This window comes from Macaca mulatta, chromosome 1 (genome assembly GCF_049350105.2).
Source record: "Macaca mulatta isolate MMU2019108-1 chromosome 1, T2T-MMU8v2.0, whole genome shotgun sequence".
Lineage (NCBI taxonomy): Eukaryota > Metazoa > Chordata > Mammalia > Primates > Cercopithecidae > Macaca > Macaca mulatta.
In genome coordinates, this window is record NC_133406.1 from 194,891,399 (window position 1) to 194,913,099 (window position 21,701).

The 21,701-nt window shown below is 41.3% G+C and overlaps 1 protein-coding gene across 17 annotated transcripts in view; it reads left to right on the top strand.

Moving 5' to 3' along the window:
- Positions 1-21,675, top strand: part of IPP (intracisternal A particle-promoted polypeptide) — a 47,831-nt gene extending 26,156 nt beyond the window's left edge. Inside the window, exons 7-10 of one of the 17 annotated variants that reach the window (XR_013409288.1) lie at positions 752-874; positions 3,641-3,861; positions 15,703-16,963; positions 21,227-21,468. Coding sequence is in view for 5 of the 17 variants with exons in the window: in XM_015138411.3 (XP_014993897.2) it covers positions 752-874; positions 3,641-3,861; positions 15,703-15,927 (569 nt within the window). In the remaining 12 variants the exon portion in view is untranslated. 17 annotated transcript variants of the gene reach the window in all.
- The last annotated feature ends 26 nt before the right edge of the window (positions 21,676-21,701 follow it).

Consider the following 21,701-nt stretch of genomic DNA (forward strand, 5'->3'; position numbering starts at 1 on the left):
TTAACCAAATACACAGTATGCTCTGATTAGGCTCGGAGCTGGCCTTGATTAGGATAAACATTCTGAATAGCCAGAAGTCATTTCAAAAGGTAGTTTTGCAAAATACTGTCTTTTCCATGCAATATATTGAAGTTTTGGGGCTTTCTTTGTTTTGTTTTGTTTTAGTCTTTAGTGAAAAATAGGGAGTTAAAAGACTTGAATTCTTTTTTTTTTTTTTTTTTTTTTTTTTTTTTTTTTTTTTTGAGACGGAGTCTCGCTCTGTCGTCCAGGCTGGAGTGCAGAGGCGTGATCTCGGCTCACTGCAAGCTCTGCCTCCCGGGTTCATGCCATTCTCCCGCCTCAGCCTCCCAAGTAGCTGGGACTACAGGCGCCGCCACCACGCCCGGCTAGTTTTTTGTATTTTTAGTAGAGACGGGGTTTCACCATGTTAGCCAGGATAGTCTCGATCTCCTGACCTCGTGATCCACCCGCCTCGGCCTCCCAAAGTGCTGGGATTACAGGCTTGAGCCACCGCGCCCGGCAAGACTTGAATTCTTTTTTTTTTTTTTCTCAAAAGAGCATCAGTTATGCAAGGACCTGAGTTCTACTCGTGGTCAAATTCTAACTTTTTCATGGGATCGTGGAACAGATAACCTCTTTGGTTCATGTGATATCTATAATATGAAATAATTGGTTTAGATGTTTTGTAAGGTCTTTGTCATAAATAAGATTCTTTTATCCCAGAAATGAACATTTTTCTGTTTCATTACAGGTGGATGGGTTGGAGCTGAGATAGGGAACACCATTGAAAGATTTGATCCTGATGAAAATAAATGGGAAGTAGTTGGTAACATGGCTGTGTCACGCTACTACTTTGGGTGCTGTGAAATGCAAGGTAATCACTTTATAAAATATTTTTCCTCAAAATGTAGTTCTGAAAAACTTTGAGTTTGAGGCCTTATTTTCACAAAAGTATATTTTAGATCTGTTGGTATTGAATGACTGATACTAGCAGCATAGAAGTTCTGGTTTTTACCTCCTATCGTTGACTTTTATTTCTGTATTGCCAAAATAATTGATTTTTTCAAAATAAACAAGGCTATCATTAAAAATTGCAAGTAAGCAGGAATATCTGACTAGCACAATAAGCATTCGAAGTGTTATCTGTTATTGTCTTTTCTCTCCCATGAACATCTAAGTAAATATTTCTAAGTAGGGAGAGAGTATCAGAAACAATTTTGGGGCGTGGTGGCTCATGCCTATAATCCCAGCACTTTGGGAGGCTGAGGCAGTAGGATCATCTGAGGTTAGGAGTTCGAGACCAGCCTGGCCAATGTGGTGAAACCTCATTTCTACTAAAAATACAAAAATTAGCTGGGCACGGTACCACACTCCTGTAATCCCAGCTACTAGGGAGGCTGAGGCAGGATAATTGTTTGAACCCAGGAGGTGGAGGTTGCAGTGAGTGAGATGGTGCCACTGTACTGCAGCCTGGGTAACAGTGAAACTCTGTCTCAAAAAATAAATAAAAATAAATTGTTTTCATGGTCTCTATAGGCTTCTTTAGCATTTTTTTCTACAAAGTACATTGTGATTCAGTTCACATAGCATATAATCCTGTGACAGATTTAAATAATTATATGTTGCATATTAAAGTGGTATACAAACATTATTTTGATTGTCTACTATACTCTGAGAGTTAGATAGTAAGATGTTTTAACTAGAACCTGATTCTGTCTAGGATTGGAGAGCTGATTTATATGCACCTGTGGAGAAGGAAGCAGCTTTCCCATTGTTATATGACAGCCTAATCTGGTCAACTTCCTTCTGCTTTGTGGTTACCTTCTCTGATTTCCTTTTTTTTTTTTTTTTTTTTTGAGACGGAGTCTCGCTGCGTCTCCCAGGCTGGAGTGCAGTGGCCTGATCTCGGCTCACTGCAAGCTCCGCCTCCCGGGTTCACGCCATTCTCCCGCCTCAGCCTCCCAAGTAGCTGGGACTACAGGCGCCCGCCACCACGCCCGGCTAGTTTTTTGTATTTTTAGTAGAGACGGGGTTTCACCAAGTTAGCCAGGATAGTCTCGATCTCCTGACCTCGTGATCCACCCGCCTCGGCCTCCCAAAGTGCTGGGATTACAGGCTTGAGCCACCGCGCCCGGCCAACCTTCTCTGATTTCTATTAGCAAATTATGTGGTGCAGACTATATCTTACTGTTTAATATCATGTCTCCTCGTTGTTTTATATTTATTATTTTTATCATTCCATCTAAAATCATAGAGCTACCTAGAAAGGAATCTTTGAACTTACCTATTTCAACTTCTTTAAGTTATAGATGAGGAAGCTGAAGATCAGGAAGGTTGTGAGTTGTCTTTTCTCATAGCTGGTTACTGGCAAGGCTGGAACTAAAACCCAGGTTTACTATACTAACATTTAGCCCACATTTCTTTTTTCTTTTTTTTTTGTTTTTTTGTTTTTTGTTTTTTGAGATGGAGTCTCGCTCTGTCACCCAGGCTGGAGTGCAGTGGTGCGATCTTGGCTCAGTGCAGGCTCCGCCTCCCGGGTTCACACCATTCTCCTGCCTCAGTCTCCGGAGTAGCTGGGACTACAGGCACCCGCCACACCTGGCAAATTTTTTGTGTTTTTAGTAGAGACGGGGTTTCACCATGTTAACCAGGATGGTCACAATCTCCTGACCTCGTGATCCGCCCGCCTTGTTCTCCTAAAGTGCTGGGATTACAGGCATGATCCACTGCACCCAGCCTAGCCCACATGTCGTAAAATATAATTCTTTGTAACTCCTCACTTTAGAAGATGAAGTACAACACTACAGATTCAAAAATAATTGTAGATTGCCAGAGTTTATAAGGAAATTTTATGTAAATTACATTATATTTTACTGTAGTAATTGTTTTTGTTTTTGTTTTTTGAGACAAGTTCTGACTCTGTTGCCCAGGGTGGAGTGCAGTGGTGCAATCTTGGCTCATTGCAACCTCTGCCTCCCAGACTCAAGCCATCCTCCCACCTCAGTTGCCTGAGTAGCTGGGACTGCAGGCACACACCATCATGCCTGACTAATTTTGTATTTTTTGTATTTTTTGCCCAGGTTGGTCTCAAGCTCAAGTGATTCGCCTTCCCTGGCCTCCCAAAGTGCTGGGATTGTGAACCACTACACCCAGCTGTGTACTGTAGTAATTGATTCTGATACCTTAATTTAGCCACATACTATTTAAATTTAAATTCCCTACTTTATGTCCATCTGAGCAACAGATAGGCTGTCACTAAAGAGGGCCGTGTAATTCCCAGCTTAAGTGCATAACTTTTTTTAGGGAAAAAAAGAATCCATTTTCCTTTCCTGTTTTATCTGTGGGTGGATCTGGAACCTGAGATCACCAAGCAGATAATTAGATAGAAAATCCTCAGCTGACAGATTATTTCAAGTTCTTTGAAAACTCAATGCTATTTTAAATTAGTTCCACTAATTTTTTACAACTTGCTGAATAGTGAGGTGATAAACTTGACAAAGTTGATTTTCTCTCTTAAATAAAATTGTAAGCCCTAGATTAAACATAGCATCAGCATAGGAAACAGATCACAATCATTACTTTTCATCACTATTTGTATCTCACTTTCTGTAGCATCTGAGCAAAAATATTCCACTTCCAGGTTTAATTTATGTAATTGGGGGCATCAGCAATGAAGGAATAGAGCTTCGTTCTTTTGAAGTCTATGATCCACTTTCTAAGCGTTGGTCTCCACTTCCTCCAATGGGAACCAGGAGAGCATATCTTGGTGTGGCTGCACTCAATGACTGCATCTATTCTATTGGAGGATGGAATGAGACCCAAGATGCTCTTCATACTGTAGAAAAATATTCCTTTGAAGAGGTAGGTTGGATGATTTCAGATGTTTAGTATCCTGGTATTCTTTTAATGTCTGTAAGATCTGTGGTGATGCACTTTCTTTCACTCATGATATTGATCATTTGTGGATTTTTTTTTTCCCTTTTTTCTTTCCAAAGAAGAAACTTTTGGTGTCATTGCTTTTCTTCTGTTGTCAGTTTTGTTTTATTGATTTCTGTTCTTATTTTTTCCTTTTTCCTATTTGTTTTTGATTGAGTTTGCTCTTCTTTTTCTAGGTTATTTATTTATTTTTTAATTTTTTAAGAGACAGGGTCTTGCTCTGTTGCACATGCTGGAGAGCACTGATATAATCATAGCTCACTGTAACATTGAACTCCTGCCCAGTTAATTTAAAAAAACTTTTTCTTGTACTGCTGGGCGTGGTGGCTCATGCCTGTAATCCCAGCACTTTGGGAAGCCAAGATGAGAGGATAGCTTGAGCCCAGGAGTTCAAGACCAGCCTGAACAACATAGTGAGACTGTCTGTATAATAAATAACAAAATTAGTTGGGCATGGTGGTATGCACCTGTGGTTCTAGCTACTCAGGGGGCTCAGGTGAGAGGATCACTTGAGCCTAGGAAGTCAAGGCTGCAGTGAGCTGTGATCAAGCCATTGTGCTCCAACCTCGGTAACAGTGAGAGACCCTCGCTCAAGAGTAATTTTTTTTTTTTTTGAGACGGAGTTTTGCTTTTGTTGCCCAGGCTGGAGTGCAGTGGCACAATCTCGCCTCGCTGCAACCTCTGCCTCCTGGGTTCAAGCAATTCTCCTGCCTCAACCTCCTGAGTAGCTGGGATTTTGGGCATGCACCACCATACCTGTCTAATTTTGTATTTTTAGTGGAGATGGGGTTTCTCTATGTTGGTCAGGCTGGTTTCGAACTCCCAACATCAGGTGATCCGCCTGCCTCAGCCTCCCAAAGTGCTGGGATTACAGGCATGAGCCACTGCACCTGGCTGATTTTTTTTTTTTTCCTAGGGTTAGGGTCTCGCTCTGTAACCCAGACTGATCTCAGACTCCTGGTCTTAAGTGATTATCCTTCCTTGGCATCCCAAACCACTGGCATTACAGATCTTTGGGAGCCACTGCACTCCCCAAATCCCAACAATCTCAGCTCTCTTTTTTTCTAGATTTTTTTTTTTTTTTTTGAGACGGAGTCTCAATCTGTTGCCCAGGCTGGAGTGCAGTGGCATGATCTGGGCTCACTGCAAGCTCCGCCTCCCAGGTTCACGCCATTCTCCTGCCTCAGCCTCCCGAGTAGCTAGGACTACAGGCGCCCGCCACCTCGCCCGGCTAGTTTTTTGTATTCTTTTTAGTAGAGACAGGGTTTCACCGTGTTAGCCAGGATGGTCTCGATCTCCTGACCTCGTGATCTGCCCGTCTCGGCCTCCCAAAGAGCTGGGATTACAGGCTTGAGCCACCGTGCCTGGCCTTTTTCTAGAGTCTTAAAGTGGAAGCTTAGATGATTGATTTTAGACCTTCCTTTTTCTATAATACAAACTATAAATTCTCTTTGAGCACTGCTTTAACTTCATCCCACATATTTTGATATGTTGCCTTTTAATTAGTTAGCATTTATATTAAAATATAAAAATGGCCTTGTCATTTGTTTTCTGTTTATGAAATCCATTCTTTGATTCTTTTTTCTTCTTTTTGTCTTTATATTGATTGTTGTAGTATCCCATAGAATTTTATCTCTTTTATTGTCTAGTTAGCTGTATTTCTTCACCTTTTTTCTTGGTGATTACTTTAGGGTTTTGTGGGTGGAAAAAACATACTCAACATGTTTTCTACTCTGATCTCACGTCACAACAATCATCAACACAGAAAACTTCTGTGACTAAATGTGTGTGGGTTTTCCCCTACACATCAAGCAGCAGATACCAGCTAGGTGTCCTCGAATTCAGTTAAATTCTGATACTGTCTACCTGGAGATAGCCTCAGACCCCACAGGTTGAGGGCTCAGTCCCCAAGACTGCCCCCTCCTTCAGGCACTATTCCAAGTCCAGGCCTCTGGAACTTCTCACCAACTGGCTCCAAGTTGGGGTTCTCACAACACCCTCTTTGGAGTCAATTAATTTGCTAGAGTGGCTCACAGAACTCACGGAAACACTTACTTATGTTTACCAGGTTATTATAAGAGATATTGCAAAGGATACAGATGAAGAGATGCATATGGGGAGGTATGGGGGAATGGCATGGTACTTCTGTGACCTCTCTGGTTATGCCACCCTCTAAGAACCGCCAGGTGTTCAACTATCAGGAAGTTCTCCAAACTCAGTCCTTTTGGGTTTGTTGTTGTTGTTGTTGTTTCTTTGTTTTTGTTTTTTAGACGGAGTCTTGCTCTGTCACTAGGCTGGAGTGAAATGGCACGATCTAGGCTGACTGCAGCCTCCGCCTCCTGGGTTCAATCAATTCTCCTGCTTCAGCCTCCCAAGTAGCTGGGACTACAGGCACACGCCACCATGTCCAGCTAATTTTTGTATTTTTAGTATAGACGGGGTTTCACCATGTTGGCCAGGATGGTCTTGATCTCCCTCGGCCTCCCAAAGTGCTGGGATTACAGGTGTGAGCCCCCATGTCTGGGCTGGTTTTTCTGGAGGCTTCATTATATAGACATGATTGATTATATCATTGGGCATCCACTTAACCTTCAGCTCCTCTCCCCTCTCCGGAAGTCGGGGTGGGACTGAAAGTTCTAATTCTATAATCATGCCTTGGTCTTTCTGGTGAGCATCCCTAATTCTGAAGCTAACTATGGGCTTCCAGCCATCAGTCAACATTAGCAAACAAAAAGGCATCACTGTGGATATTCTCAGGATGTTAGGAGTTGTATGCCAGGAAACAGGTTGAAGGCTATGTACTTAATAATATCACAGGTTTACATTATGTATTTTTAGTGTATCAAATCTACAATATCATACTGTATCACTTGAAAGTAAGGAACTTACAAAAATATACTTTGGCCAAGCACAGTGGCTAACGCCTGTAATCTAGCACTTTGGGAGACAGAGGCGGGTGGATCATATGAGGTCAGGAGTTTTGCCACGTTGGCCAGCTGGTCTCAAACTCCTGACCTCAAGTGATCTGCCCACCTCAACCTCCCAAAGTGCTGGGATTATAGGCGTGAGCCACCACCACTTCTGGCCTAATGCCTAAAAGTTTTGTTTCATGTTTTATCTAGTTTTCTAGGTCTTTAGGGTAGGAGGGCAAGTTTGGTAATAATTGATCTATTTTTGTCTGGAAATGGAAATCCCTCCTGTGTCCTTTTGATACATTGCTATCATTCATTCAGCATTTCTTTATTTTCTGGCAGAAATATTTTCAGCTTATCTTATACTTTTTCTGCTTTAGCCCTGGAATCAGCCATTTCTTCAAGAAGCCTTATTTCCTTTTGGTGAAGGACAGTATTTAGAAACCAAGATGTACACACTTAGAGTACTAAATGCTACTTGGATGTTGCTGCTTCTAGCTGTAGCAGGGCGGGAGAGCTCCAAATTGGGCTTAGCCCAGGAATGTTGCTGCTTCTAGCTGTAGCAGGGCAGGAGAGCCCCAAATTGGGCTTAGCCCAGGAATGTTCTTGGCCTTGCTCAGGATGGAATTTAAGAGCAAGCTGATGGTAGAAGAAAACAATCTTATTGAGGTGGCAATGTTACAACTCTGTAACTACTGCAGAGTGGGACTACTCCATAGACAGTGTGTTGAGAGTAGCAGCTCAGGGGCAGTTCTGCAGTCATTTATACCTACTTTAACTTATGTGAAAATTAAGGGGTGAGTTATTCAGAATTTTCTAGAAAAAAGGTGGTGTTTCTGGGTTGTTGCCACGGAAGAGGACAGTCACTTCTGGGTGTTGCCATTGGCAATGGTAAACTGACAGGGCACTGGTGAGTGTGTCTTACAGAGAGTTGCTTTCACCTCTTCCCTGTTTCAGCTAGTCTTCAATCTTGTCTGGAGTTGAGTCACCACCTTCTACCTCATAGCCACCCTCAGTAAACAAAGCTAGGAAATGTATGTATGTAAATAGGGTTTCACACACAGATTTATCTGTAAATATTTCTATATCTATTTGTGCATTTATATTGTAAAACCATGAGTTCATAATGATAGCTCCAATTCTAGTACACCAGGTTTTTTCAGGCCTTCTCCCTTTCCATGTTGTAAATACCTTTTCTGTCAGTTAAAGACTTTGCTTCCGCCAGGTGCGGTGGCTCACGTCTGTAATCCCAGCACTTGGGGACGCCAAGGCGGGTGGATCACTAGGTCAGGAGTTCGGGACCAGCTTGGCTAACATGGTGAAACCCAGTCTTTACTAAAATTACAAAAATTAGCTGAGCATGGTGGCAGGCGCCTATAATCCCAGCTACTCCGGAGGCTGAGGCAGGAGAATCGCTTGAACCCAGGAGGCTGAGGCTGCAGTGAGCCGAGATCACGCCACTGCACTCCAGCCTGGGCAACAGAGCAAGACTCTGTCTCAAAAAAAAAAAAAAAAAAGACTTTGCTTCCATTATCCTCAATATATTTATTTATTCATTCAATTTACTTATTTGCTAAATGAAGCCAATTTTCTTATGATACCAGCTGTCTTCTCCACCTAACATCTCCATGCATTACCCATCCAGTCATTGCCTGGGTGAATTCCCCAGTGTTCCCTCATTCCCTCAGTTCCTAGGTTGACACAATTATACTTATAATAAGAGAAGAGAAAGGTAGGGGACAGGACGTTGCATCTTCATTGGGTCACTGTTCTGTCATGTATTTGTTCATTAGTTCATTTATTCATTCACAAATACAGACTTCTCAGTATGTAAATATGGATCAGACACTATGCCAGGCAGAAACAAGGACAAACTCAACATATACAGCCACTGCTCTCAAGGAGGCTACATTGCAGTGGGGAGTATGAGAAATAAATAGTCGGTTATGTTATAATATGTTAAGTGCTGTGAGAGTGAAGTACAAAGTGTGTTATGCCCTAGACTTACAGGTTAGGCCAACTTTTTCTAAATTACTTTCCATGGAATACTAATTTTTTGCGCTGTTAATAGGAATTGAGTAACTTGAGTTTCCCTGGTCAACTATATTAAGGGAAATCTGGGTTAAACCAGGTTAAATTAGTTTCTTTACCACCGGACTTCTTTACAGAATATAGTGCAATAATGTACTTTATGAATCTTTATGTCAAGTCTCTCAGATTCACTTGAACACACCACCCTTGCTTTGTTCTGTGGATATTTGCAGAATATCTTGTGGAAGTGTTTCAGGGAACAAATTTTGAGAAATAAGGTTTAGTCTTATTTTAATTTTATGATTTTTAATGCCACTTATAGTTAGTAAAACCTTCAAAACTTTTGACCAGGTACAGTGGCTCACATCTGTAATGCCAGCAGTTTGGGAGGCTGAAGCTGGTGGATCACTTGAGGTCAGGAGTTCGAGACCGGCCTGGCCAACATAGTGAAAGCCCGACTTTACTGAAAATACAAAAATTTGCTGGGCATGATGGTGGCCTATAATCCCAGCTACTTGGGAGGCTGAGTCAGAAGAATTGCTTGAACCTGGGAGGCAGAGGTTGCAATGAGTTGAGATTACCCAACTGTACTCTAGCCTGGGCAATAGAGCAAGACTCCATCTCAAAACAAAAAATTTTTTTAAGTTTTTTTTTTTTTTTTTTTAAGTAGGAGAGTTTTAACAGTTTTATTGAAATATAATTCACTGACCAAACATTTTGGTTGTTTCTGCTTTTTGGCTATTACAAACAATGGTACTATGAAGTTTTACATACAAGTTTTTGTGTAGACATGTGTTTTCATTTCTCTTGGGCATATACCTAGGAGTAGAATTGCTGGGTCACATAATGACTGTATTTAATCTTTTTTCATTTGTTTGTTTTTTGTTTTTTTGTGTGTGTTTTTTTTTTGGAGACGGAGTTTCGCTCTTGTTGCCTAGGCTGGACTGCAGTGGTGATCTCGGCTCACCACAACCTCCACCTCAGGGGTTCAAATGATCATCCTGCCTCAGCCTCTCTAGTAGCTAGGATTACAGGTGTGCATCACCACACCTGGCTAATTTTTTATTTTTAGTAGAACAGGGTTTCACCATGTTGACCAAGCTGATCTTGAACTCCTGACCTCAGGTGATCTTTGGGTCTCCCAAAGTGCCAGGATTACAGGCGTGAGCCACTGCACCCATCTGTGTTTAACCTTTTTAGGGAATCCCAGACTGTTTCCTAAAGTATCTACAACATTTTACATAACCACCATCAGTGTCTAAGGGTTCCAGTTTCTTCACATCCAATGCTTGTTATTATTTAGTTTTTCTTTTATAGCTGTTCTAGTAGGTATAAATGGGTATCTCATTGTGGTTTTGATTTGCATTTCCCTGATTGTTAAGCATCTTTTCATGTGGTTTTTGGTCACCTGTTTATCTTCTTTGAAGAAACATCTATTCAATTTATCTGTTTTAAAATTGAATTGTCTTTTCATTATTGAGTTGTAAGAGTTCTGCTGGGCGTGGTGGCTCATGCCTGTAATCCCAACACTTTGGGAGGCTGAGGCAGGTGGATCACTAGGTCAGATCGTGACCATCCCAGCTAACACGGTGAAACCCCGTCTCTACTAAAAATACAAAAAAAATTAGCCTGTCGTGGTGGCGGGTGCCTGTAGTCCCAGCTACTCGGGAGGCTGAGGCAGGAGAATAGCATGAACCCGGGAGGCGGAGCTTACAGTGAGCCCTCCAGCCTGGGTGACAGAGCAAGACTCCATCTCAAAAAAAAGGAAGGCCCCGTCTCTACTAAAAAGACAAAAAAAAAAATAACGGGGCGTGGTGGCGGGTGCCTGTAGTCTCAGCTACTCAGGAGGCTGAGGCAGGAGAATGACTTGAACCTGGGAGGCGGAGCTTGCAGTGAGCCGAGATCATGCCACTGCACTCCAACCTGGGTGACAAAGCGAGACTCCGTTTCAAATAATAATAATAATAATATAATCTAGGTGCAAGTCCTTTGTCAAATATATAATTCGCAAATTTTTTCTCCCATTATGTGTGTTTTCTTCACTTTCTTGATGGTATTCAAGCATAAAAATTTAAATTTTGATGTCCAATTTGTTTTGTTCTTTTGTTACTTGTGCTTTTGTTATAACTAAAAGCATTGCTTAATCCAAGGTCATAAGAACTTACAGCTATGCTTTTTTCTGAGAGTTTTATAGTTTTAATTTTTGTATTTAGGTCTTTGATACATTTTGGTTTAATTTTGTATGTGATGTGAGGAAGAGATGCACCCTCATTCTTTTGTATTTGGGTATCCAGTTGTCCCAGCATCACTGCATCACTGATTAAAAACACTGTTCTTTCCCCCATTGAATTGTCTTGAATTGAATTTTCACCTTTATTGAAAATCAGTTGACCATATATGTGAACGTTTATTTCTGAGCTTTCTATTCTGTTCATTTATCTGTATGTCTCTCTATCCTTTTGCCAGTACCACACTGTCTTATTACAGCATTGTAGTAAGTTTTGAAATCAGAAAGTGTGAGTCCTTCAAATTGGATCATTTAAAAATTTGTTTGGCTGTCCTGGGTAACTTGAATTTCATATGCATTTTAGGATCAGCTTGTCAGTTCCTGCAGAGAAGCCAAATGGGTTTTTGACAGCGATTGCATTGAATTTGAGATCAATTTGGAGAGTATCAGCAACTTAACATTATTAATAAGTCTTTTGATTCACCATAGGATGTCTTTCCTTTTAGTTAGGTCTTCAGATTGTTTCAACAATGTTTTATAATTTTCAGTTTCGTGTACTTTTTTGGTTAAAATTTATTCAGAAGTATTTTATTCCTTTTAATGCTGTTATAAATTGTTTTATTAATTTCATATTCAGATTGTCCATTGCTAGTGTGTAGAAATACAATTTATTCTGCGACCTTGCTGCACTCATAGTCTTATTTTTTTTTTGGTGGATTCCTTAGGATTTTCTAAATACAAGATCCTACCATCTGTAAATATTGTTGGCTGGGTGCAGTGACTTAAACCTGTAATCCCAGCACCTTGGGAGGCCGAGGTGGGTAGATCACTTGAGCCCAGGAGTTCAGACCAGCCTGGGCAACATGGTGAAAACCGTGTCTCTTTAAAAAATATGAAAATTAGCCAGGTGTGGTTGTGCACGCCTGTAGTCCCAGCTCCTCAGAAGGCTGAGGTGGGAGGATCACCTGAGCCCAGGAAGGTCAAGGATGTAGTAAGTAATGATTGCACCACTGCACTCCAGCCTGGGCCACAGAGTAAGACCTGGTCTTTAAAACAAAACAAAAAAAAGATTGTTTTACTTCTTCTTAAATCTGGATTAAAACTAGATGCATTTTATTTCATTGTTTTCCCCTCATTACCCTAGCTAGAACCACCAGTACAATGTTGAAGTGGCAAAAATGGACTTTCATGTCTTGTTGTAAAGCATAAGGATTTTGATTCTCATTTCTGACAAGTTTTAAACTTTGGTGACATTTTTAAATTCCTTTCTCCATGATCCTATTTGGGTTTATCTGATACAGAAAGTGAACTTTTTGAGGGCACTTTCTGTTGCGAATTTTTCTATATGGCTTTGAAATGAATAGATTTTAGTTTCAAATTAAGTCTTATTAATAATTATTACCGGCCGGGTGCAGTGGCTTACGCCTGTAATCACAGCACTTTGGGAGGCTGAGGTGAGTGGATCACCTGAAATCAGGAGTTCAAGACCAGCCTGTCCAACATGGTGAAACCCTGTCTCTACTAAAAATACAAAAATTAGCTGGGAGTGGTGGTGCACACCTGTAATCCTAGTAACTTGGGAGGCTGAAGCAGGAGAATTGCTCCAACCCAAGAGGCAGAGGTTGCAGTGAGCCAAGATCATGCCACTGCACTTCAGCCTCGGCGACAGAGTAAGACTCCGTCTCGAGTAATAATAACAACAACAACAACAATGTGTTACCTTGGTTTTTATGCATAAATATGAAATTTTATTATTATTGACTACCTACTAACAATTTGCATTACAAATCCAGAAAAGATAATGTAAAACATGTTAGTAGTCTTACAGAGCTTTTTTTTTTTTTTTAGAGGTAACAGGGGATAAAAATCAAATTAGATGAGAACATGTCAGTTAAAAATAAAGTAATAAAAATTTAAAAGTTAAACTGTAGTTGTAATACACTGGTAGAAATGAAAGAGGAACAATATAGGATGAGTCCTAAGGTCCCTTTGTTATTGTCAAGGGGCATTTTGCGGGAAAGCAAAGGTTCTCCCTAATTATAAACATAACCTAAATTATCCTAATTTATCTTAACCAGAAATGGATCTTCTTGAGAATGTATTTATCTTTTAAAATATAAGTATTTTTTCAGTTATGTCAGCTTTGTGATGTGCTCTATAATTTCAGATGATCAAATAGCTTTCAAATTTAATCTGGTCCTTCACTTTCAAAGAATTGTCCCTGGTTTAGTATTTCATAATCTTACTTAAGTTCACATCAGCAAACGTACACTAACTGTTTATAATGTGATGGCACTATCCTAGTACCTATTTGGGTACTGTCCTTAAAAATTTACTTTCTAGCGTTGATGAATAATCAGTCTTCACTATTTATGATTAAAAAACCTTTGTGGCCGGGCGCGGTGGCTCAAGCCTGTAATCCCAGCACTTTGGGAGGCCGAGACGGGCGGATCACGAGGTCAGGAGATCGAGACCATCCTGGCTAATATGGTGAAACCCCGTCTCTACTAAAAATACAAAAAACTAGCCGGGCGAGGTGGTGGGCGCCTATAGTCCCAGCTACTTGGGAGGCTGAGGCAGGAGAATGGCGTAAACCCGGGAGGCGGAGCTTGCAGTGAGCTGAGATCCGGCCACTGCACTCCAGCCTGGGCGACAAAGCGAGACTCCGTCTCAAAAAAAAAACAAAAAAAAACCTTTGTTCATCATATGCTTTATTTAAAGATTGATAATCTGTTCTCCCATTACCAGGCTGCTTGCTCTTTGCTCTCCTAATTACTTGTTAGGACCTTTAGTAGCTTTCTTGTTTTCTGAGTATGGACATTTTCCCTCAAGCAAGACACTACTAGTCGCTGGGCGTGGTGGCTCATGCCTGTAATCCCAGCACTTTGGGAGGCCGAGGTGGGTGAATCACTTGAGGTCAGGAGTTCAAGACCAGCCTGGCCAACATAGTGAAACTCCATCTCTACTAAAAATACTAAAAATTAGCCAGGCATGGTGACAGGTGCCTGTAATCCCAGCTACTCAGGAGGCTGAGGCAGGAGAATCGCTTGAACCCCGGAGGCGGAGGTTGCAGTGAGCCAAGATCACACCATTGCACTCCAGCCTGAGCAACAAGAGCGAGACTCCGTCTCAAGAAAAAAAAAAAAAGTAAGACATTACTAGTCATTTTGGCTATAGCAGCATATTGAAATTTCTTTAGGGAACAATGTATAACAGGAGTTAGCAAACTTTTTGTGTAAAAGGCCAGATAGTAAATATTTTTGGCCTGTGGGTCACACACAATATCCTTTTTTGATATATGCTGCTTCTTTTTCTTGAAATATCTTTTAATATGGGAAAATCATTGTTTGTTCTCAGGCTATAGCAAAGTAGGCTATAGTTCCCAACCCCTGGTTAGCCCACCTTTCTGAAAATATGTTCTGCAGATTACTAAGTCCACTGGTTGCTCCTTGTAAAAAGGATTCCATGGTCAAATAAATTTGTCAAGTGTTCCATGCTGTGTAATTTTTTTTTTTTTTTTTTTTGAGACGGAGTCTCGCTCTGTCACCCAGACTGGAGTGCAGTGGCCAGATCTCAGCTCACTGCCAGCTCCGCCTCCTGGGTTTACGCCATTCTCCTGCCTCAGCCTCCCAAGAAGCTGGGACTACAGGCGCCCACCACCGCACCTGGCTAATTTTTTGTATTTTTTAGTAGAGACGGGGTTTCACTGTGTTAGCCAGGATGGTCTCGATCTCCTGACCTCGTGATCCGCCCGTATTGGCCTCCCAAAGTGCTGGGATTACAGGCTTGAGCCACCGCGCCCGGCCCGCTGTGTCATTTTTAAGACTCGTTAAAATACTAAAGGCTTTTAAAAAATCCTTTGGTTTATAAGCTTCTTTCTCCTTGGAGCTTTGTGGTTCTTTTGTTTTGATTTGCTTATTGTTGAGTGTATTACCTACTTGTGTTCCATAGACTTCGTTTCTTAGGATGTTGTCCTATGTATGATTTCTAGGTCATTTCCTGATCATATTTTATAATCAGACCTTTTAAAAATTTAAATTCCTCTAAATTTACTTTTTATCCATGCCCACTTCAAGTTTATTTTAAAATATTCTGGGCCGGGTCCTGTGGCTTACACTTATAATCCCAGCACTTTGGGAGGCTGAGGTGGGACAATCACTTGAGTTTAGGAGTTTAAGACCAGCCTGGACAACCTGGTGAAACTCCATCTCTACAATAGAAAAATTAGCTAGGTGTGGTGGTATACACTTGTAGTCCTACCTACTCAGGAGGCTGAAGCAAGAGGAGCTCTTGAGTCTGGGAGGTTGAGGCTGCAGTGAACCGAGATGGTGCCATGCAGTCCAGCCTGGGTGACAGAGCGAGACCCTGTCTCCAAGGAAAAAAAAGCAAAACAAAAACAAAACAAAACAAACAAACAAACAAACAACAACAAAAAAAAAAAATATATATATATATATATATATATATATATGCTTACCTGACTAGATTGTTTTACATTTAGACATGTAAAAAGAATTGGAATATCGAATTTCTCAGTGGATTTCTTTACTATCATTTCATAATACTGCTAACATATTTTTTTTCTCTCTTAACCAGGAAAAGTGGGTTGAAGTTGCCTCAATGAAAGTGCCTAGAGCAGGCATGTGTGTTGTGGCAGTCAATGGTCTTCTGTATGTTTCTGGAGGTCGATCTTCCAGCCATGATTTCTTGGCTCCAGGTACCTTGGACTCAGTTGAAGTTTATAACCCTCATTCAGATACATGGACAGAAATTGGTAATATGATCACCAGTCGTTGTGAAGGGGGCGTTGCTGTGCTATGAAATATAAAGCATAACAGAGCACAAGGAACATTTTGAAAATGCAGGACCTGACCTTTTGGAAAGCAAACATACATTTGGTGATAAGACCCTCTGATTCTATGAGTTTTCCATGTATTTGGTAGATAAATGACTAACGAGGCTGGGTGCAGTGGCCTCATGCCTATAATCCCAACGCTTTGGAAGGCTGAGGCAGAAGGATCGCTTGAGCCCAGGAATTTGAGGTTATGGTAAGCTACGATCATGCCACTGCACTCCACTCTGGGCATGAGTGGAACGAGATCCTGTCTCTTAAAGAAAAAAACTAAACTAAAGAGTGATTTTTCTAAAAATATGAGTGAGAATGGATATGAAATATATCCCAATTAATAAAGAGCTCACACAGATTTGCCAGGCTTACTAATAATAGCAATGCCACTTATGCTGTAGAATTCTCCAGTTTAAGTGTAGACAAGTCTGGTTTTACAAATTTGTAAAAATTATTTACTAGAAGCTTCCTGGCAAATAGTCCCTTTAGCTACTTCTCCAGTGCAGTATAAGTTGTAACATAACCTTTATGTGATGTAGGAATAGTATCAATGACACAGTTTAAAGATCTCTGTATATTCACAATTGTATCCAGAGCATAATTTTCCATGACCATAGTTTGAGCTACAGAGAAAAGCCAATGAAACAGATTCCTACTTTTATTTAATGCCAAGAGTTTTCATTAGCCCCAAACTTTTTATTGGCAGCAGATACACTAGGAGGGGTGTTTGGGAAATATCTAGCTATTTTTATAGATAGATACCTTTTTGCTTGATGATAAGTTTTTGCTTGCTCATATTTTTTATCTTGATCCTGAGAATGCAAGTAAGGAATTAATAGGAGGTTCTTAGTGACCAGATGTTGTAATGGGCTATAGAGCCCAGCAGGCAGTATGCACCTAGAAATTTCTCTCTTTTTCAGGCTGGGCATGGTGGCTCACACCTGTAATCCCAGCACTTTGAGAGACCGAGGTGAGGCGGGAAGATTGCTTGAACTCAGGAATTTGAGACCAGCCTTGGGCAACATGACGAGACTCCGTCTCTACCAAAAAATATATAAAAATTAACCAGGCATGGTGGCTTGTGCCTGTGGTCCCATCTGCTTGGGAGACTGAGGTTGCAGGATCACTTGAGCCCAGGAGGTCAAGGCTGCAGTGAGCCGAGATTGTGCCACTGCACACTGGCCTGGGTGACAGCATGATAACCTGTCTCAAAAAAAAGAAAAAAGGAAATTTTTCCTTTTTTGCTAGATTGTTGTCACCAAAATTATCTGTTTGGCTTTAGGAAGAGGGAATTTTATTAGATTATCAAGCTTTGTGAAATTTATTTGTACTTGTGCAAACCTAAGTAAGAGCATACTACAAAGCTACTTCTTGGACGTGGAGGGCTAAATTGTAGGTCCTTCTGAAACTTTTTATAGACACTGACTTATAAATGTAATTTGAAAGTACCCCTTGACCCAGACAAAACTGCTTCTCAAAACTTCTCATTTTCTCCCTGAAAAGCATTCTAAAGAATTGTTCTCTGTTCATTTTCAAGAGAAAGATTCACTGGGTGTATGATGGAGTTACTTTTAAGTTATGTCTACTGGCCAGTTGAAGCAATATATATTAAAGGTCTTGCATACAGTAAAAAAAATTTTTTTGAGATAGAGTTTTGCTCTTGTTGCCCAGGCTGGAGTGCAAAGGCATGATCTTGGCTCACTGCAACCTCTGCCTCTTGGGTTCAAGTGATTCTCCTGCCTCAGCCTCCCAAGTAGCTGGGATTACAGGCGCCTGCCACCATGCCCGGCTAATTTTTTGTACTGGGTTGCACCATGTTGGCCAGGCTGGTCTCGAACTCCTGACCTCAGGTGATCCACCCACCTTGGCCTCCCAAAATGCTGGGATTATGGGTGTGAGCCACCGTGCCCAGCTGCATACAGTAAAATTTAACTGGTTGACTTAAGGATTTGATTTCCTGTTTCTTCTTCTTCTTCTTTTTTTTTTTTGAGATGGAGTCTTGCCCTGTCACCCAGGCTGGAGTGCAATGGTGCAACCTCAGCTCACTGCAATCTCTGCCTCCCTGGTTCAAACGATTCTCCTGCCTCAGCCTCCCGAGTAGCTGGGATTACAGATGTGAGCCACCATGCCCGGCTAATTTTTTGTATCTTTAGTAGAGATGAGATTTCACCATGTTGGCTAGACTGTTGTTGAACTCATGACCTTGTGATCCGCCCATCTTGGCCCCCCAAAGTGCTGGGACTATAGGTGTGAGCCACTGCGCTCTGCCGATTTCCCGTGTCTTTACTAAGGTCCTTCCATAGATTATTATAAGCATCATCAACTTATTTAGATAGAAAACTTTTAAATCAGGTAGCACTCATATCCAAATTATTTGGTTTAGTCCGGGTACCATGGCTCATGCCTGTAATCGTAGCACCTTGGGAGACTGAGGTGGGCAGATCACTTGAGGTAAGACCAGTCTGGCCAACATGGTGAAACCCTGTCTTTACTAAAAATACAAAAAATTGGCAGCAGGTGGTGGTGCATGCCTGTAATCCCAGCTGCTGAGGAGGCTGAGGCAGGAGAATCACTTGAACCCAGGAGATGGAGGTTGTAGTGAGCTGAGATCATGCCACTGTGCTCTAGCCTGGGCCATAGAGCAGGACTCCATCTCAAAAAAATAAAATACTTGGTTTAGTCCACAAGTATACTTTCCTTATAACTTAACCATGTGTATTTATTAGGAAAAGTTTATGTAATGCACGCAGGAAGCCCTATGTTCCCTTCTCTGGGGCATCCTGAATGTCTGAAGGGTCACAGATGTCTGTGTAGAGATCTGTAACATGTCAAAGAATAAAGTATACAGATAATTTATAGACTAAGCTCTAACTCATGTGCCTTTACTATTTCTAGTTACAGAGAATCTGTATTCTGATCCAAAACAGATTTACAAAATACTTCTACAACTAATTTCTCATTATTGTCTAGTAGCAACTGAAAATGACACTGTGGAGGGGGCTGCTTTGCACAGCTTGGCAGAAATGTAATGTCAAAGCAGTCAGTGTTTAACAGGTCCTGAAGATCCCTGAAAATAGGTAACTGTGGTAACTGTAAATATGCTTATTATTCCTAGGTAATGACAAGATTGGTTTTGTTTTGTTTTGTTTTTTTGAGATGGAGTTTTGCTCTTTTTGCCCAGACTGGAGTGCAATAGCACGATTTTGGCTCACCGCAACCTTTGCCTCTGATTCTCCCGCCTCACTCTCCTGTGTAGCTGGGATTGCAGGCATGCACCACCACGCCCGGCTAATTTTGTATTTTTTGTAGAGACAAGTTTTCTCCATGTTGGTCAGGCTGGTCTCGAACTCTCGACCTCAGGTGATCTGCCTGCCTTGGCCTCCCAAAGTGCTGGGATTATAGGCCTGAGCCACCACACCAGGCCAACAAGATTGTTTTTAAAAGAATGTACTAATAAAGTATCTAGTTTTTTTGTTTCTTTGTATTACTTTTATCAGTGGCATTCTGGGTTACCAAACTGTAGTAGGATTGCACAAGTTTTTTAGTTGGTTTTGTTTTTACTTTAGGGACTTGCATATTTAGTTTTACATTTAATTCTGTTTTTTGAGAAATGATTAAAGTGATCTACCTCCAAAATGTTTAACAATCCGATATGCTTCTAAGTATCCTGCCAATATACTTAATCAAATGTACTTAAAAACCAGTTTTCTTAAAGAAGCACACACTGTAATTCACCTGGAAACTAGCATTTTTTGAGTAAAATTAGGCAATTAGCCTAAAAATATGATTTGCCTCTATTCTGGAAAATAATTCATTTAATTCAGATTATGGAAAAGTCTTAAGTTTGTATAGCATTCATGCAATTTAGTAACAAAGAAGTGAGTTTCCTTATCAGATTGTTTTGAGACTGAATGGAAACATCATCTCTAAAAAATATACAGGCCGGGCATGGTGGCTTACATCTGTAATCCCAGCATTTTGGGAGGCCAAGGCGGGCGGATCACTTGAAGTTGAGAGTTTGAGACCAGCCTGACCAACATGGAGAAACCCTGTCTCTACTAAAAATACAAAATTAGCTGGGCATGGTGGTGCATGCCTGTAATCCCAGGTATTTGGGAGGCTGAGGCAGGAGAATCGCTTCAACCCGGGAGGCAGAGGTTGTGGTGAGCCGAGATAGCGTCATTGCACTCCAGCCTGGGCAACAAGAGTGAAACTCCATCAAAAAAAAAAAAAAAAAAAAAAATTCCAGGTTATACTATATCCTGATCTATATTCTTATACCATTTTAAATGTTTTTCCTTTTTGGTGAGACTAAGAATTTCAGAAAACTAGGTTTTCTTTTTTGTTCTTTTTTTTCTCCACCTTAAGTAGGGTGATTAGAGATTAGGTTTTCTTTTTTTTTTTTTTTTTTGAGACGGAGTCTCGCTCTGTCGCCAAGGCTGGAGTGCAGTGGCCACATCTCAGCTCACTGCAAGCTCCGCCTCCCGGGTTCCCGCCATTCTCCTGCCTCAGCCTCCCGGGTAGCTGGGACTACAGGCGCCCACCACCTGGCCCGGCTAGTTTTTTGTCTTTTTTGGTAGAGGCGGGGTTTCACCGTGTTAGCCAGGCTGGTCTTGATCTCCTGACCTCGTGATCCGCCCGTCTCGGCCTCCCAAAGTGCTGGGATTACAGGCTTGAGCCACCGCACCCGGCCGAGATTAGGTTTTCAAGTGAAAATCTAAGGAGTTGCTTTTGCTGTTTTAAGGAAGCTTCTGCACTGGGTGCAATGGCTCACACCTGTAATCCTAACACTTTGGGAGCCTAGGCAGGAAGATCATTTGAGCTCAGTTCGAGACAAGCCTGGGCAACATAGGGAGACCCTGTCTCTACAAAAAATGTAAAAATTAGCTTGGCGTAGTGGTGCACAACTGTAGTCCCAGCTACTCAGGAGGCTGAGGTGGGAGAATTGCTTGAGCCCAGGAGGTTGAGGCTTGCAGTAAGCCATGACCACACCACTATACTCCGGCCTGAGCAACAGCATGAGACCCTGTGTTTAAACAAAACAAAACGAAAACAAAAACACACCAAAGTTAAAAGCTTCTCTCTGATTTAAAAGACCAGCCCGTCGAACATGGTGACACGCCACCTCTACTAAAAATATACACAAAAAAATTAGCTGGGCATGGTGGCACTTGCCTATAATCCCAGCTACTCTAGAGAGGCTGAGACAGGAGAATCGCTTGAACCCGGGAGGCGGAGGTTGCGGTGTGCCAAGATCGTGCCATTGCACTCCAGCCTGGGCAACAGAATGAAACTCCATCTCAAAAAAAAAGATGTAGAACTAAATAGGCCTGCTCATTAGAATATCAAGATGGCTCCAGCTTGACTTTTCTTTCCTAACTTATATGTACTAGTGGCTTTATTTTAAATAGTTTCCTTTAAAAATAATCATTTTGACTAGCTATATTATGTGTTTGGTGGTAAGGGATAAGTTGTATCTATACCATGCCAAATATCCTAATAAAAACTGGAAAACATGCCCGACTTACCTTTGAATGTGGCTTTCCCTCATGACACTGCTCCCTACTGACTTTAGAGCCATAGATCCTTTTGGCTCATATAATTGGGTTACACCATGTGAAATAAGCTTGTACATGCATTTCCCAGTAGTAACTCCTGTGAAAACTCCTCAATGGAACTACCTTTTCTTTCCAGACACTCACAGATAGGACGTTTTCCGCTTGAAGTGGGAGAATATGTGCATTCTTTT